This window comes from Contarinia nasturtii, unplaced genomic scaffold, assembly GCF_009176525.2.
Source record: "Contarinia nasturtii isolate CC-2019 unplaced genomic scaffold, AAFC_CNas_1.1 Cnas_scaffold_187, whole genome shotgun sequence".
Lineage (NCBI taxonomy): Eukaryota > Metazoa > Arthropoda > Insecta > Diptera > Cecidomyiidae > Contarinia > Contarinia nasturtii.
In genome coordinates this window covers 6,442,144-6,460,978 of record NW_022197544.1, presented here as the reverse complement: position 1 = coordinate 6,460,978, position 18,835 = coordinate 6,442,144, and the positions used below count along the sequence as shown (strand labels likewise).

General features: G+C 33.9%; 4 protein-coding genes across 5 annotated transcripts; 3 read left to right on the top strand and 1 right to left on the bottom strand.

Moving 5' to 3' along the window:
* Positions 1-5: 5 nt before the first annotated feature.
* Positions 6-1,227, bottom strand: LOC116352214 (protein dj-1beta). Its single transcript, XM_031784624.1, has 4 exons — positions 1,072-1,227; positions 882-977; positions 648-746; positions 6-563 (listed from the first exon to the last, which is right to left on the bottom strand). The coding sequence occupies exons 1-4, from the start codon at positions 1,150-1,152 to the stop codon at positions 189-191; spliced, it is 651 nt and encodes a 216-aa protein (XP_031640484.1). The 5' UTR covers positions 1,153-1,227; the 3' UTR covers positions 6-188.
* Positions 1,228-1,494: 267 nt separating this feature from the next.
* Positions 1,495-2,436, top strand: LOC116352675 (COMM domain-containing protein 3). Its single transcript, XM_031785422.1, has 2 exons — positions 1,495-1,727; positions 1,810-2,436. Exons 1-2 carry the CDS (start codon positions 1,601-1,603, stop codon positions 2,274-2,276), a joined length of 594 nt encoding a protein of 197 aa, XP_031641282.1. The 5' UTR covers positions 1,495-1,600; the 3' UTR covers positions 2,277-2,436.
* Positions 2,437-2,612: 176 nt separating this feature from the next.
* Positions 2,613-4,040, top strand: LOC116352676 (thioredoxin C-1-like). The gene is made up of 3 exons (XM_031785424.1): positions 2,613-3,106; positions 3,200-3,281; positions 3,631-4,040. Exons 1-3 carry the CDS (start codon positions 2,931-2,933, stop codon positions 3,784-3,786), a joined length of 414 nt encoding a protein of 137 aa, XP_031641284.1. The 5' UTR covers positions 2,613-2,930; the 3' UTR covers positions 3,787-4,040.
* Positions 4,041-7,970: 3,930 nt separating this feature from the next.
* LOC116352514 (adenylate cyclase, terminal-differentiation specific) lies at positions 7,971-18,489 on the top strand. Of its 2 annotated transcripts, none has more exons than XM_031785167.1 (5): positions 7,971-8,210; positions 8,496-8,599; positions 16,979-17,413; positions 17,538-17,903; positions 17,998-18,115. In XM_031785167.1, exons 2-4 carry the CDS (start codon positions 8,592-8,594, stop codon positions 17,881-17,883), a joined length of 789 nt encoding a protein of 262 aa, XP_031641027.1. In that variant the 5' UTR covers positions 7,971-8,210; positions 8,496-8,591; the 3' UTR covers positions 17,884-17,903; positions 17,998-18,115. The 2 variants fall into 2 exon arrangements, with proteins under 2 accessions (XP_031641027.1, XP_031641026.1); XM_031785166.1 differs by having other exon boundaries at positions 7,973-8,210; positions 17,538-17,877; positions 17,998-18,489.
* Positions 18,490-18,835: the final 346 nt, after the last annotated feature.

Genomic DNA, 18,835 nt, shown 5'->3' with positions numbered 1-18,835 from the left:
GAATCTCTTTCATTTTACTTCTTTTATTTTCATTTCTTCAAGAATATTCGTTAACAAAAAACTGACTGATAAAAATGAAAGTGGAATAAATTCTTCATAAAAGTTAATTCTTCTCCTTTCACACTAGGTGCGCGGAAGAGGTAATAAAAATCGATTCAATCGGGATACATGAATAGAAAATAATATTCTTAACAATTGACCAGCATTCCACTTGCAACCTGTTTTGCCTTATCTCCGCCGACAAGAACTTCGGCAATTTTCAATCCAAATTGATAAGCTGTTCCCGGACCACGGCTGGTTATCAATTTTCCATCTTGAACAACGAGTTGATCGTCAACATATTTATAATCGGCGGTTAATTTATCTTTAACCGATGGATATGACGTGATTGATTTTCCGATACCGATCTCATGTGCTTTAAGTGCTAATGGTGCTGCACAAATAGCTGCAATCAAACGATCACTGGATTGTTGTGCCTTAAGCACTTCTCCCACCAATGGGGATGCGATAAACTCATCGGTGCCACCTAATCCACCGGGCAGAATCACTACATCGAAAACATCCTAAACAAAATTGACATGAGACATTCCATAGAATCAACGTAAATTTTCCGATTTTTAATGACGATGAATTGATAAATTTCGAACCTTTGCAACATCTTGTAGACTTTTATCAGGTACAACAACAACGTCACGCGAACATTTAGTTGGTTCAGCGTTCGCAACACCGGCTACAGTTACGTTCACCTACATTGCAAAAACAACAACAAAGAAATCAATTTACTACAAAGAACACACAAAAAAATAGGTAATTGATAAGAGCAAGGTCATTTCTTACTGTACATATGGCGCTACGCAATAAAAAATTATTATCATACTTACGCCGGCACGTCGTAGCACGTCAACTGTAATAACAAGTTCCATTTCTTCACTTCCATTTGCCAAAAGAGCTAACGCAGTTTTATTTGCCATTGTTATCTATAGAAGACGAAAAAAAACACACGAACATTATAATCAATCAATAGCATCATCGAAACAATGTTGTCAAACAATATAATGACGATGTACTTACTTTTTGTGAAAAACTTCGAATAGAATTGAATTGATGAAAACTACGTTTTAAAACAATACTGAGCGCGTATTTGTGTAGCATAAGAAAAACACGGTGACGAGCGCCTACTTTTAAAATGGCTTGTTGTGTAATTTTGTTCCTCTTTTATCAGCTGTTTGCAGCCCGGCAAACATCATCAGCTTTGAACTGATTCATTCAAATGTCAAGTGAACGTGGGGAATTTGGGAAAATAACTTTTTGCATGTTTTTTTTTTTTTTTAATAAAATCATGAAGACACCAAATAATCTTGTCCATAAAAAGGGAGTATTAAAAAAATCCATAACGATACTATTAGGTTCGAATTCATTTTCAATACAAAATGTTCGAAGGGAAAGAATTTCACCACATTCTAGTGTGAGGTGATTTTTAATTGATTATATAGACATTTTGACAGTTTGTTTACATCAAAATAATGCATTAAAAGTTGTATTATCAATTATCCGCCTTCGACGACAAAAGAAAGAAGAAATTGCGATTTAAATCGTTAATATGAGTAAAATCGAACTGTCGGATATTGTGATTGAGGGCTTAAAAAGCCTGAATACGGTGATCAATTCGGATTTAACGAAGAAAATCATATCAAACGCTGTGAAAATGGCATTACATTCGGACGCAAGTAACTTTGCACCTTTACTCTCTGCCATTTCTAGTTAATAACGTTCTTTCTCTTCTCTCTCTCTCTGTCTCTTTCGTTACAGACATTCCATCGAATCCGGAAATCTATGCAACGACTCCAGTGTATACCAAACAGGCTGAATACTCTGTGCTTACATTGATGTTTTTAGCAATAAAATATGATTTGGATAATGGAAAATTACGTGAATTACTCGAACACCATGGTGTATCCGATGTGGCAACGGCCGAATTAATATCGATTTATGAGAAAAATCAAACATCGCTTCGAATAAAAAATCTAACGACTGGCTTAAATTTGGCGCATGTAACAAATGTTGAATGGAAATTAACGTGCGATGTAAAATCATCACAAGTCGATTCAACAACCGGTGCACTGAATTTTTGCATTAATTTAGGTCGATATAAGGAATTGAGCGGTGAAAGAGAAACAATCACCGAATTCTTGTGTAATGCTGAAGAGTTACAATTCCTAATTGGTCGTCTCAAAGAAATTGAACGGCATTGTGAACGAGTTGGAATGGGAAAATAGGCAAAATTAAATCGCCAAACTCAGCTTTGATATCGACATTTCTAAAAAAAAAATAGAAATTTATCAATCATTGAGTTTATGTATAAGAAATTCCATGTAAAAAGTCATTTGTAGCATTTAAGAAAGATATGGAAATAATAAAATCTCAATTGAAGCAAAACACAACAACAACAACAACAACAAAAATTCACCATAAAATTGTACGCAGCCACATTTTTCAGTGTGTTTCGGAATGTGTCAAAATATTGTTGCTGTTGATATACGAAATGTCAAAATCCATGCGATTCGTGCCCATGTTCACACACATGTGTTCTCAATGAGTTAGATGTGTGTCTATGTGTATGTGTGTCTATGTGTATGTGTGTCTGTGTATTATTTTCATTCAGATTGTTAACATGGCTAAATAGTAGCATCATCGTTGCATAATAAAATTTTGTGAATTTCGTAAAAACCGAGACAATTACACGTGTAAATTTAGACAAAAACAATTTGGCATCTAAATGCATTGTTTTTGACAATTGCATACACTTTGCGTTTTATCAAGTTCGACATTTTAGCCAAACAGGACAAACATTGGCGAACAATTTTCATTGAAAGTCAATTGGATTTTTATTCGTTTGATTTGAAGAAGAAAAGGGAAAAAAAACACGGGTCATGTTTCCAACGATAACACGACGATTCGTTTCACTGGTGATGCCTGTAAGAATTCGGGCTCAGCACATTGCCACGACAACAATCATGCAAAAAATCTATACTATACAAAGTGTTGAAGACTTTGATGAAAAAGTACGAAAAAGCAAGACACCGGTCGTTGTTGACTTTTACGCAACGTAAGTGTTTATCTTTTCCATAAATCAAAATTTCGTTTCATTTAAAATACGGTGATATTATTTACATGTTCATTATTTTATCGTGTCGAACAGATGGTGCAATCCATGCAAAGCGCTTATTCCACGCATTGAGACTGTCATCCAGGAAACCAATGGAGCTGTCGACCTAGCTAAAGTAAATGAATACACATCTTAATTTACGTCATTAGATACTAAACGAATACATGAAACAACTTGAAGAAATCCCTTCTTTTACATCGTCTTTAAAGTTGTTTAATCATTTTTCTGAAGCTTCCGATGGAGTTCTTTTGCAAGATTTTGAATCTTGCCACAGTGTCAATTTAGTAGGAAATCATAAAGCGACCAAATGATCAAGATAATTTTGTAACATTCAAAAGAATGTCCTTTGTACTTGATTCATGTTTGTCAAAATAGAACTGACATTGAATAGTAGACACTTGAATATATTATTAAACATTTTCGACGACTGACATTTTCCCATTTGTTTGTTTTGTTTTATTCAGGTTGACATTGATGAGTTGAGTGAGATAGCCGATGATTTTGATGTATCTTCCGTTCCAGTCTTGGTCGTGATAAAAGACGGCAAAGTGGAAAAACGTATGGTTGGCCTTCAAGATACAGATAAAATTAGAAGTTGGGTGCAAAGTGCCATTAAATAAATTCAACAAAAACAAAAAAAAATTACAAACAAACCAAATTAGCAACTATTCATCGTTTATTGTTCAAAACAAAAAAACAACAACAACAACAACAGTATACAAACACATTTTATTCTTTTGCATTCAACGATCATCGACGGCAGTCAATTATTACGATGCAAACGTATGGTAGCGCCACTAATTTTGTATAATTTATTTCGATGCGATTTACTTTCGTGCACCAAAATGAATAAATAAAAATGTGCATAAATACACCGATTGTTTATTTTCATCATTCTCTGTTTGTGCCGGTGCGAAATGCAGTAAATAAATGACGTTTGACAAGAATCAAGTTATGTACAGAGACTTCTTGTGTCTATTTGCATGGCAATTGCTTTTTTCTTCTTCTTTACTTCTGTTTTACTTTTCTCCAATGATTTTGAGTGAGTGAAAGAGGGACAGATATAAAAAACTAAAAAAAAAAAATTAAAAGAGAAATGTTGTAATGAAATAAACTTGTTTCGTGCTTTTAGATGAAATGACAAACTTTGTTGACACACACATTGCGTGCGCATGGTATTTTAGTTGGCATATACGCACACAAGATGTGGATCCAACACTCCAACAGAAACTGGTTTCTTTTTTTTCGCCGATCAATTAAAAGAAATAATAAAAAAAATGAGAAAATCGGCCTATTGGCGTTGCGATGTGTATATAGTAAAATATTAAGAGTTTTGATTTGGCGGGTACTGAATTTAGAGTAAATCTGTAGAAATGTGCGAATAGGCCAAATGTGTGCCGACGAGACATACGAATTGAAATGATCTATGGATAAAGATTACATAAGTTTTGTCAAACCAAATAAAAACAAATGATTACGCATATGCAGATTTAATCAATTACACGATATTTCACACAACTTCGCTGAACAAAATACAAAAAAACACGCGACTCAAAAAGACTAATCCATTGGTATCCAATAATCATATGGTTTAACAAAACAAAAAGTCGAAGAAAATGACAAAATTATGGATGCTGCTGCATCGTTAGACAAAGCCACAACCCAGTTTTATCAAAAACAATACAAAAGACAGAACAATAAATGAATGAATTCAACAAAAAAAAACGAAAGAAAAAGAGATCTATTTTCATGGAAATTGCCGCAATTGTATATGCATTGCCATTTGGTGATATTGTCAAACAAAAGCAAATCATCGTCGCCATCCAACGTTGGCCTGCACAGATACCGATGTTAAATCATGTGAGAGGCTTGGTAATAGTGTGTAATCTGTCTGCTCATGCCCAAATCTAAATCAATGCCTCTTTTGCTCTGCCAACCGTCGTCGTTTTCTTTCGTTAGCTCTCATGTAATACACAAATGTCCGCGCACGCGCTCATTTTTCACACACAATTTCTTGTTCACTTTTACATCACCGAAAATGAAATTAAATCGAAATGACTCAATTGCAAACAGATAAAAGTGATAGTGCTTTTTTCTGTTTGTTTTTAATGCATTGTTTGTAATTTCAACTCTCTCGATTTAAAAGTGTGTGTTGGCATTTGGGTGCGCGAGCTCAATTAATAATGTAATCGGTTAAGTATCAACCAAAAACGATTTATCTAATGAAATCATTTCATAATCTAATTTTCATTTGGACCATAAACTATTTGTTTTAGCAGCAACAGATGTGGCACTGTTCTCTCTCGCTCTTATTTTGGACATAGTCGATTGGTGTTTTAATCCATATTCGAAATAAAGCCGATGTGGTTGTTGCGGTTGCCTCCGTCTTTTTTTTTTTCTTCTTCTTCTTCTTCTTCTTAATCTGCTGTCACTTTTTCAAATTTAATTAATTAATTTGTTCAAATGCTTTTGACAAGAATGTTGGTCGTGATTTCTGAAAATTCCATTTTAATCCGATCGCACCAATCCATTGATCGTCGTCTTAGCTGTTTCAATTGTTGTTGTTCCACTGATCTTTTCCTTTCGTGATTCTAAATGCGCAAAATACAACAAGAAAAACGAATCAATGTGAATGAACTATGTCGTTGGTAAGTAATTATGCCAATCTGCTAATGATCATTTTCCAATTCAAGATTTTATCTGATTCGTCAAATTGAATCGGGTTGTGCGCGTGCGTTACATCTCAAAACCATCTCGTTCTTATTTTGTGCTTTTTGCTAGTAGTTTGGTGCACGACATCAACGAAATTGTTTTCTTGTTTCGTTTATTTTTCTCGGTTACTAAATGCAATTTGTGCAATTACGTGTTTGATGTAGAAAATAAGAAAAGCCCAAAGATACATATATTCAGAATTGTATGTAAGTATATGGAATTCGGGGCTAGTGCGTACCACCGGTTCGCACCAAAAATCACAGTTTATGCGCACACGCATTCAATCTTTCGATAAATTCACATAATTTGCAATTAAAAGGCTGCTAAACATCACGATACACCACAGAAGAAAGAAAAAAAATAACAAAAAATAAGAATAGTGTGTACGCATAGTTCTCTGCCACACATTGGAATTCACGTGAACTAAACTAATAACACACATCAGAAAGAAAAATCACGAATCCTCTTATCGAAATGGTATATAGCCATAAGTAGTATAAAAATACGCAAGTGCACATTTTCAATTTTGATCAGGCAATTAATTTTATGGTATATATCTCTCTCTTCGAATATAAATGTTAGTCGAGCGAACGCTCAATATACGATGGCCGCCTAAGAAGCAATCCAAAAAAAAAAAAAAACAGATGAACGAACAAAAAAAATCGCTTTTTGTTGTTGTTGAAACAATCAGATGGAAGAAAACTGTAAGTGAAATGAAAATGAAATGATAAGTTCATTCAATGTACGCAGTGCAATGTGCATGTCGAATGACTGGAACAAAGCGAAGCAACAGTCAACCAGCCAGCCAGTCAGTAAAAAAAAAGAAGAAGAAAGAAATGAAAGAAAAAAAATTACAAATTTATCACTTTTAACCGATATATTTATGCTGTTTTTTTAAAAGTGAAAATACACATAAATCGCGCATATAAAGTGCCAAGAAGCAACAACACATGTTTGGTAGTTAGTCCAAAAGTGTTTTACAATTGTTTGATGGTTTGATTGTTATTCTTAAGATGTTTTAGTTTTATCAGCCACTGTTTTCACCAACGAAATACACACACACACACACTCACGCCCAAATGAAATTGAAAAGGAAAAAAACGCCACAAATTAAAATAAAAGTATAATAAATGGAAATGAAGGTGCGAATAAAAGTAAAAAAAAAATCGTAGTGTATGCATTTGAAATGATAATATTCGGAGTCCGAGTCAACTCTCATCAAAAACACACACAATTATAAAAAAAAGAGAAAGAAATTAAAAGAAATGACTGTATTCGAAATGAATAAACGAAAAAGATCATATATTCAACACCTTAATAAATAACAATTAAGCACTTAATGCGATCAAAAAGCACAACTAAAAACAACCGTGCCGTGGAATATGACTCATAAACGAATTTAGATTTCTCTCTCTCTCTCTTACTCTCTCTGTCTTGTTATTACCATTGTCCGCCCCAAAGTGTGCAAGAAGTGCGTGCCCACCATAGTGAAAGAGATTCGATAATCAAAAGATAAAAGACAAATTGAATGTATAAAATTGTAATCAGATTTTGTTCTGGCGTTCGAGCTCATGTACGCGCATTGATATCAATCGGAATGTCTTTTGGAATGCGCTCGATCCGCAGTTATATCAATCTTTTGTTTGTTTGCTGTATTGCCTAAGATTTGAAACGAAGAAAATTTAAAGAAACAAAAATAAAAAAAAGAAAACGACCTGCAACCGATGGCATGAAATGCAAAATATCGCTACATTAATAATGATTCAACCGAAAAGATTAATTTGTGTATGTTGTATGCTTTTTACTTGTTGGCCTTTTGTGTGATATTATTATTTTTATTGGCAAAAGCTCTCATTTCGTGCAGTCTCCAAATGCATCTGTAGTCAAGTCAGCTCACAATCGAAATCTATATCCATACAACGGCAGCAGCAGCAGCAATAACAGCAAAACCACCATCAACAGCATAGCTCACGTTCGTCTCTTAAAGCCGTGCGATTGGATCCAAATCCGCCGTATATGCCACACGAAAAATGAATGAATGTCTTTCGGGCGGGGGCAAGCTATATAAAACATAAGTACCAAGTAGAAAGTTATATCATTTTAGTGATTCGATCTCAGTTGTGAGGTTGTGGCTTCCATGAATTTCGGCTAAAAATCATAAATATTTTTTTTTGTTTTCAAGTCGTCATCGTTGTCGTACGTAAATCCATTCTTGAAACAATTCAGTGCACAAAAAGTTCAATCATTTTTTTTTTCGTATCGTTTGTTTTAAATTGAACGAAGTGGTTCGTGAACAGAGAAATATCATTTTCAATATTTCAAACAGAATCGGGTACGAAATTTAAGCAGTGTTTGGTTTTCATGTGTTGTTCGTTATTTTTTTTCTATTGTGTGTTTGACTTTACCGGCATTTTCTATATTAGATTGTCTTAGATTTTAGTTTTTTTTTTTTTGCAAAAATTGAATGTCTTAAATTTAAGTTTCTGTCGATTAAAGTTCACCACAATAATTCTATTTTTGCCATTAAGTTCGTCCGTTAATTTCTTCTGTTGGCGGAATTGAAAATTTATTGAAACATAAAAGAAAAACGTTTTGGACTTGTTGATCGTTTTTTTAGGGAAGAAAGTTTTGTCGTCGTCGTGGAAAGCAGACGGAAAACCCGATCGGAAACCACCTGAGAGAGAAAATAATCGTAAATAACATTTGAGATCCAATGATGAGGTAAGCAATGCAAATCAATTTAAATAAACACACGCAAAACGAAAGAAATCAATTTTTTAGTCATTTCAAGCGACACTTCCTATTCTCTATTTCAATCACATGAAATGTAAATCGGCTTGTATAAGAGGCCTGCTAATGTAATCATTATCGACGAGAAGAGAGACAGAGAGAGAGCGAGATAGAAGAATATTATGCTCAAAATTCATATGCATTTCATTGCGCTCGAATCGGGCGCGATACCGATACACATATGGTCTTAAATATAATTATACTGTGCATAAATTTTCAATGGCATTTTGATTGTAATTTGACATACGAAGCGCATACAGTAAGTTTGATGCAAACATAGACACACATTCGCCGCCCAGATCACTATTACACAATGTGCCAATTATCGATATATCTCAATAGCGCGAAATAGATTATTTGTTAGATACATTTCTTTCACCTATCCATCCATTTCCGGTGTGTTATGTGCGCTAAGAAAGCAAGATAGAGAGAGAGAGAGAGAGAGAGAGAGAGAGAGAGAGAGAGCAAAAGGCATTCATTGATTCGCTACGTGCAGTAGATAACGGCGATTAAACTAGAGCGATATGAACGCGTATAACAGAGAGAAGGATAGAAAAATGAAATGAATGAGCAAACGAGTGAAAAACCCATACGAATGCCGTTTGATGCTCTCATAAAAATTAATTTGTTATGCGACAAATATTGCCGATGGAATGGCAATTAATGGATTGTATTTGAGCATATTGTAAATGTTTTGTGATGGTGAATGGGATAAATTGAATGAATATATAGGTACATAGTTACATGCTCATGATCACAATCTCGAAATTGCTCTTTTTCTCTCACTTTTTATTCACTCAAATCCATTATACAATTATCGATTGCACTTATTCGCGACGAATCGGTTAAGTGACTGATGCAAATTTTATGTAAGTTTCGGCGTCATTTCACCCAAATTCAAGCAAAACAAAGAGAAGAACGAGACTGAGATACAAGCGGCGAAAAAAAAAACCTAAAGAAATTACAAAACGGAAATTCTCCATTTAATATGGTTCGAATCGTGTGAGATGACAACAACAACCAACAACAAAAAAAAAAAAAACATAAGACGCAAAACAATGAAAACATTTTCGGATTGTATCGAAAGTACAATGTAGAGCATCAATTATGATTTGGTTGCCAAACCAGTTCCTTTTGTCTCCGTTGTGTTATGTTTTGTTTTTTCTTTGGGTGATCCAATTTGTTGCTTTTTTATTGTTCGTCTCTCTCATCCCGGCACTTTGACATGTAATCATGTGTGTGAGTGCGCGCTTACATATCACGACATTATACTATCCGTTTTTCCGACGTATTTTTGCACGTATTTATGACGTGTCAACGTAAGACTATAGGATTGTTGTCATAATAACATATTATGTTATCGTCATTTTTCATCCTATTTGTCATTTTTTTGGGCACTCTCTTTATTCAATGTTTCTCTTCATCGGCTTTATTATTTTTGTTTAAGATACAGTACTTGGCCTTAGTACACTATTACGATTTTTGTTTCACTTCTCTTACCGTTTGATGCGATGGAAGTGAGAGAACGAGAAAGAGTGACAAAAAGAGAGTGTTACATATTTTACTGTGTTTCTATGGTGGTTGCGAGATCGTTCGTTATTCATACAATCAATTATTAACGCATATTCACACTTGAATTGAAAAAGTAATGATTTTACACCGTTTGTGTTGCTGTTTGTGCAATTTCAAAAGTGGCTGGCCGGATCGGTTGATGTGTGTCTCTTGTAAATGGTCAAACAAATCATGATCCAAAAGAGTACTTGGCATTTTTTTTTAGAATGGCAATGATTGGACATGGGTACTTATTGGTTGTTTGTTTCTTTAATGGTCATATTCATCGATGAATGAGCGTGGTCAAAATGTAATTACATTTCAATTCACAACAAAATGGATGGCGCAAACATATTATTGAGATCAAGTGAACGATCAGGGTATATACGACAGTGTCAAAAAGAGAAAGAGTGAAGAGCGAGAGAAAAATCGTGCTCCATTTTTGAACTTTTATGCCACCAAAAATGAGTATCTATTAACATTTGGACTTTTTGATTGTTCAGTTGAATGCAAACGAGAATATTGCGCATTTCTGTTTCTCATTCATTGTGTATGATCGATAATAAAGGTGTAAAAGAATACTAACATAGCGAATAATATTGGTTTGCTGTAGATATTCGCATTCATTTCTTCGCTTCCGATACCATTTTTCCGATCAGCATATTTTGTTTTTTCTTCTCTCGTTAAAAACACGGTTTTGACATCTTGTTTTTGCGATTTTGAACCAACCGTTGAACCAACAGACACAACTCATGTGAATACCATTTTTCATGTTTGTCATGAACTAAGAAAAAAACTCAATGTTATGACTTATTCCTGAAGTTATTATAATAAACTTTAGATTCTATAACCGAACCAAAGATCAGTTGAAACTTTTCGACATGGCATAAAACGTATTTGTGCACCACAATAGCAGCGACATCAAAGAAATGCTGTGTGATATTTAAAATGCAGCCAGAGAAGAGCAAGAAAGAGAGAGCGAGCGCGCGCGATTCTATGCACATTTATTTGAATGATGGCTTGAATAAATGAATTTACCGATGCATTGAAGCGAAAACGAAAAAAACTGTTTAAATAGAAAATCAAATAATAATTGGTTCCTTCAAATGTATTTCCTATTTTGTGTTTTTACATCGCGATCTAAAAAAAAAATCACTTTGTACACTCGGTAAAGTGCTTGTGCCACATCGATGATTGTATTTCTCTAAAAAATTTCTTTCTTGCTTTTTGTTTTACTTAACTTTTGATGCAGATTTTCTGCTTTGCAAATAACTTTTTATTTTTAATTCATAAGAAAGTATACTTTGTTGGAAAAACGAACACAAAAAATGTATGTCTATGAATCCACCAAAAAAAAAAGAGAAGAAAACGCAATAGAAAAAAAACATGCACATACACAAAACAAAACTAAATATCGGTTGGGAAAATGAGTGAGACAAAAGAACAAAAGCCACCATAGAAAGCCCATCATGGGCCCATTGTGAATTTACATTGCAATGCATACAATATAGTGCACATATTCGCGTTGTCGCAAATGTGCGCGAAATGCACACAAAATTAATATGCATAAAAAAGAAAAATCAGTAGCAACAGCTGCGTTCATCTGGTATATTTTCGTTTAATGGAGTGTATATGAGTTAAACATTATGCACTTTCACTTGCCTTACCGTCACATTGAAGCACACTTCAGTAAACGAACCAAAAAAAAATATGGTAAAGAAAAAATCGAAATAACTCAAAGGCCCAAAAATATCAAGAGCGTTAGCACATACACACACACAAGGGAGACACACATTCATTACGACTAGAAGATGAATACGTATTATTCAGATAAGTTGAATGACAAAAATGCTCGATCAATCACACAAATTTTTCTGTCCAACTTAGTGTACCTGGTTCTCGGAGGTAAATTTCATAAATCGGATTAATCTTATTATAATAATCTCTAAAACAAAACAATCAATTCTTTTCGGATTGAATGCATTTGTTATTGCATGCTATTTGTACGAATCAATGGTCAAAAATTAACAAAAATATTTGAATTCCGATTGAATTTGAATTGAAATTCTGCTTTTGAAGTAGCAGTGTATGTTGTACAAGTACTCCACTTAATTCAATCCATTGGCATAATGTGTCGATTGGATTTTGGAATCGATTGAAAACTGATTACAGAGCGCGCGCACACCATTTACGCTGTGTGCTACAATTGAAGGCTATTTTCCAGAAGCTTTTGATTTCATGAATATCATTTAAACGTCGCACTCCTTTCAAATAATTTTTGAATATATATACAATGGCCCGATATAATTTTCAATGCAAAATGAAATTGGATTGACGTTGGTGCGTTGTACAATATATTATTTCTTCTGTTGTTGCCGTTGCTTTTTTATACAAAAAGTCAAAGTCATTTAGATTAATACCACCTCGATATTTCTGCGGTATTTTGATAGCTTCAAGTTAGAATTAAACTTCAGCTTTTCTTGACTGTACGTTGCAATGAACTCTCTGCACACGCGTTTCCATTTTTGAATCGCACAAAATTGTGATGGAAAATTATGAGATTATATTCGTACAATGTGCAAAAATGATCTCATGCGCTCGTGTTTTTGGGGAGTGCTGTCTGCGCACACATTTGACATGGATTCAGTGCGAGTAATTTTTCATTGTGTCCGATTTAGATATATATGTTTTTTTTTTTCAGACCGAAGATAGAAAAATGAAATCATTCGAACACGGCAATTACATTTCAAATCAATAAATCGTACTGTTTACCTATTTTTCTCTTTCGCTTTTGAATTGGGTTTTGTTTTAAACTTATAGATCAAATGCGATTTGGAATTAATTTTTTTTTTTGAGAGAGAGAATTCCAATGTTCGTTCGTATTGGGAGTGCAAGTCGATTTGCATACGCATAAAAATCGTACAAGCCCAAAGAATTACAATAATTTAGTTACAGTATCGGCTACGCAATCAAGGCAAGTCAAAGAGTCATATTTTTTAGCGAAGGAAATTAAGAAAAACAGCAGACTCAAGACTCCTACATCTCACCATCAAAAAATGCAATTATTTTATAGGCACGCCGTATGTGAAATGATTATAAATCGTTCGCTGTGACAACAAAAAATAAAATGTATTACTTTCTCATGCCAGCCACTAAACCATCCATTCCACGATCGCTCAAACTGACAAATTGGCCAAAACAAAATTATAACGCACTGCGCACTCACCATTTCCACATAATCAGAACCTGTTGATCGGTTGATTTCATAACACCATCCAATTTTCTCTCACTCTTACAGACACTTCTCTCTGAAAATTTATCTAGACCAATTGCTGTTTGCTTTGAGACACTTTTCAAAATAAAATTGAAAAGAGACGGAAAAAAGTTGTTGAATCCACATTTTAATCTAACAAGATTTTTTTTTTGGTATATGTGTATGCTTGGTATTCGCTCCCAAATAGGTGTTTTGGTTTTTTTTAATTAGTTGATCTTTTTCGATGCAGCCTGTCTCTCTTCTGTATATGTATTATGAAAATGAAAGGAAAGGGAAAAAACTGAGCACTACACATGTTGATGATTGCAAAGGCACTTTTGAACATTTTTTCGTTCCACTCATATTTTGTGTGTTTTTGTTGTTGTTGATGATGTGTTTTTTTTTTTCTTCTTAAATAATGGTGTTTCGTTCAAGCATATATCCCGCCATCTTAGTGTATTACTGTGCATATGGTATTGTATGTGTGCTCAATATATACTTTTTTGGCTGTTTGTATGCCTCTTTGCACATATTGCTAATTACCAGAGTTGAAAAACATTTGGAAAAATGCATGGATCAGCCGGCGACGACGACGAGCAGAAAAACATTGTTCGAATTTTTATTTACATCTGGTTTTCGTGACGTGTATTTTTTTTCTTGGTTCAGCCACACGATGCAATCATAATAATTCTCACGTGTACGCGCAACCAGTTATAGAAAATGAGAAATCACGACGGCATTTCAGCTCTTATTTCTTCTCTCCTTCATTTCGTTTTTTTTTCTTCAATTTTTCATGTTTTGCACGCAGTTTGCATTTTTCTAAAAAAAAAAACATTTGTTTCGTTTGTCTGAGTAAAGTAAAAATTAGTGCAAAATTATGTAATGATGGTTAAATGTGTAGAGTCATTTTGATTATGCACTTGCTGCGCTTGGGTCGATGCAGTAAAACTATACCAAAATGAAGTCATTTTGGTGGTGAAAAAAAGGCAACAACAACTTAATGATAAAAAATAACCAATTCGATGGGCATATTTCTTCGGCATGGAATTTGCGTGTATTTGAAGTATACGTGCATTTGAAATGAGAACACAAATACGAGAGCGCTCCTTTAACTCGTTACCGCCGTCTGTCCATAACCAGAGCTAAAGGTATTTTTACAAATATAAAAGCATTATTTTCAATCTCACACCACGCATTAGGCATAAATATGCAAAAAAAGGAAGTCTTCCACACGCGGCCACCAAACTTCCACCCTCTTTGATATAGATACGATATATCATATTGCATAAAATGTAATTTAAACGCATAATTTTGTACCAGTCTGCTATTGAATACCTTTCGCGAATTTGTCGAAAGCATTAAATAAAGTGCTCAAACTAGTCGATTGCACATAATTATTCCGTAATTGCTCTTTACTTCAATAATTCAGTGATTTGGACTCCATTTGGATTACAATTGGAGGCCGAGTTTTGAAAATAATGTTTGATTGAAAACTGAATTTTGAATGACACTATTATTGGGTTAAAAATGACCGTTAGAAAAGATACGCTTACTTCATTTTACATGCCAAATGCATCATAAACATTTTACAACAATATTCAGTTGAAGTCTTCAATCAAAATAAATGTCGAATTTTTTTTGGAATTTTCTCTCTCTCTCTTTCTCACCTACTTGCTCTCGTTTTATTTGCGAATGCATAGCACACATTATAATTAGGGTATAAGAACAAAAGCAAAGATATTGAAGAGTAGATTTTTTCGATTTTTGCTCATTGTCGATTTTGCTTAGACCGATAACTTAAATTTAAAAAATGATTTCAACACAATTTTCTGGGAATTGGGAAAAAAATGAAGTGAAAATCTGTACACATTCATCGACTAGAGACTGAAAAACCAAATTGAAAAATCATTTAAAACAATTGAAACCGAGACGAGAGTGTGCAAACAAAAGACGGCATTCACTGATTTACACAGATATCTATATATATATATATATCACAATACAGCAAAAATAAGAAAGTCTTAATGTGAAAAATTATAGAAATTATTTATTGTTGAAATTTTTGTTTTGTTTTTGCCACACAACGAAACTTTTGAATAAAATCATTCCGTTTGCTTCATTTTTGTCTCTGTTTCGTCTTCATACTGTTGTTGTTTGCATTTCGCTAAAGTCACTTGATTCAAATGAACGCATGAAGAAAAATAAAAGATTTCGTCAGAATGCGTGGCCTGATGTACCGTATAGATAGACACATCTCTGTATCACAAGTAGACATGTAAATGAAAGAAGAAAAAATCATGTACCGTCACCGATTGGTATTGTGTTGCAGCGCATAACATATTGGGCTGATTTGAATTTGAATGCGAACAAACAAGAAAGAAATTCATTATTGCATTCTCGGCGGAAAACAAAAAAAAAGAAGAAACAAAATATGCACAATGGCAAGTGTGCTCTCTCATCATCAACCAATTGAACGAAAGAAGAAAAAAATAGAAGTGAAAAATAAGTTTTAAAACTTTGAATGTGATGTTCGAATGGAAAAATCGGTGTGGATAAAAATAAAAACATAATACAGAAAAAAAAATTGAGTTCGACAATCGAAGTAAAATCAGAGAAAAAAATACTACACAATTATTGAACTTGAAACACATTTTCGTTAGCTGAATTGTTTTATTCTCTCTGTGTTTGTGGTGTTTAATAAAGTACAAACGTGAAATTACATACAAGGCAATGTTTTGCCAAACACTCAAAACGAAAATATGAGAGAAATGTCGCGTCGTTTTTCTTATTCAACGGTTTGCAGTTCAATGATTGAATGAGCTGAAGTACATTGTTATCGAGGCATTTTTTCGACCCCGAGTGGAATGCTTTTGCGCTTGACTTTCAATGGTTACATATCGCTTACGGTCCTTATCTCTCTCTCTATCTTTCTCACTCTTTTCTACTCTAATGTGTGCTCGGTGTATGTGTTTTTTTTTTCTGTTCGCGTCTTCAGTGGAAAAATCGATCAGTCGATCAATCAACTTCAATGATGCGTAAAGCTTTCATTAGATTCTCTTTTCTTTTTGCATTCAATTTCATGCACATTTTACAATATTGGATTTATCGCCATTTACATGGATATTGAACTAAATTTAGCCATTAAGCCATTGAGGCAGGTTGTGCCTCTGCAAGATTTCTGCTCCACCGAAGGTAATTGCAAATAAAGCAAGAAAAAAAAATATCGATGACCATTTCCATGAAATCACTTTGAATGAAGTACTTTTCTCTCTCTCTTTCTCTTTCTCTCTTTTTGTATGTTTCTTTTATTATTTAGCGCGTGAATGGAGAAAGGAATATATCTTAATTGAAAAATTTGCCCATGCATGTTTCGCTTAAAAAATTTCAATCAATAACTGTTGTTCAATAAAGAGAATGAAGAAAAAAAAGAGTTCAATAAAAGGAAATTAATTCAATTGAAATGTATATGTTATTAACATCCGATACTGCAAATTATATTGTTACAGATCAAAGCAAATCACAAGTTCAACAACGGTGCTGCTGGTCATTGCACTAGTAACGCTAGCACGCGCACAATACCATCATCCATCACAGTTCCGAAGTCAAGCGGCCGTTGTTAATGCTGGATTTGTCCCATCGATTCAACAACAAGATGAAGATAAAGTTGACGATTCAACACCATCGGCAGCGATAAATTATCGTCAATCGGCTGGTCAATCGTATGAATACGAAGAAGAAGAAGAAGAACAACGCCCAACCGTACCAAATCAGAATCGTCGCCAACAACCATACATAAGACCACAACAACAGCAAACACAACAAATTCGACAACCATCGGGACCATCGAAAAATCGCTTCGAAGATGAACTCGAAACAGAAGAACCCGATCGCTTGGCATTGGCACTCGAAAAATCAACATTTCAATGCGAAGGACGAACGGGGTAGGTTTTTTTGCAATTTTTCTTGCTTTTATTTCTTTATTCAATTGATATCAATGTTGATCCAATTTCGATCGAAAATCTGAAAATTCATGGAATTTCGTTTTGATTAATAATCATTTCACAGATACTATGCCGATGAAAGTGTAAATTGTGAGGTGTTCCACTATTGTCAAGAGAATCAAAAACATTCTTGGGTATGTCCAGAGGGATTCCAATTTCATCAGGTGCATTTGATTTGTATGCCACCATCAAATGATAATGCGTGCCAACTATCATCCAAATATCATATTGTCAATGATTTTTTGTACAAACCAATAAACGTTGAAGAGCATCAATCCCGACCAAATGTTACGCTTCGATACTCAGAAAGATATTATCCTGAAGACATTTACCGTGATGAACGACAAGACGAAGAAGAAGAAGAGGAGGAATACAGATCGCGTGAATACCGTCAACGACAACCGGTATAATTTAATTTCGAATATTCAATGTGGGAAAATGCTGATTGTTTAAATTCTACACAAACTTCTAATTATTTTGCACGGTTTTTTAATTCGGTTTTTTTACTTCAATTTTCGCAACAGATTCAAGTCGGAATTAGAAAAAGCATTCAAAATACAACGCCCACATATCGTCAGAGTACACAGCAACCATCAGCATATCGATCACCTGATGACATAAACATTTCGTTGCAACAGCGTCGACCTCAAATTGTTTTCCAACCAACCACATCACGTTACGATGAAGAAGACTACAACTATGAAAAACGAAAATAGAATCCACACAAATAACAATCATACACACACAAACAAACACAACACATACATATTTGTTTAAAATGCATTTCCATTAAACACCTTTCGCTGAAAAGATATACAAAAGCCCAGCAGAGATATCATGTTTTTATTCTTCTTCTTTTTTCTTCTGTGTCTGGGAACTGTATAAATTATAATCCTTCGTTTAAAAAAACTCATACTAATTCGACACTCAACTAAAGTTGAAAAATTTAATTTCTTTTTCTATCTGTCTCCCTCTCTCTTTCTCTCGCTTTCCTACTTTTGCTCTTTTCTTTCCAAAAAAATTCTTTTCCTTCATTTTCTTATTTAATTAAAAGTGTAAGAGAGAGAAAAATATCATTTATTTTTATGTGTACGTAAATTGTTAATTAAGCGATAAAGAGAAACGTCGTAAATAAAATTTGAAAATTAGTTGATAAGATATTGTAAAGGTTGTTTTACTTGTTTGTGGCTTTTATGTTTTTAGATTTTCACTGCATGGTGGCGATTGAGTTCGCCGAAAATTTGAATCAACGACTTTAGTCTTAAAATAATAATTTTTATCGGTCTCTTAATTTAGAACCAAATTATTTTGAATAAATAGTAAATATATCTCTGTTTGGATACAATGTTTTTTCGCATTATG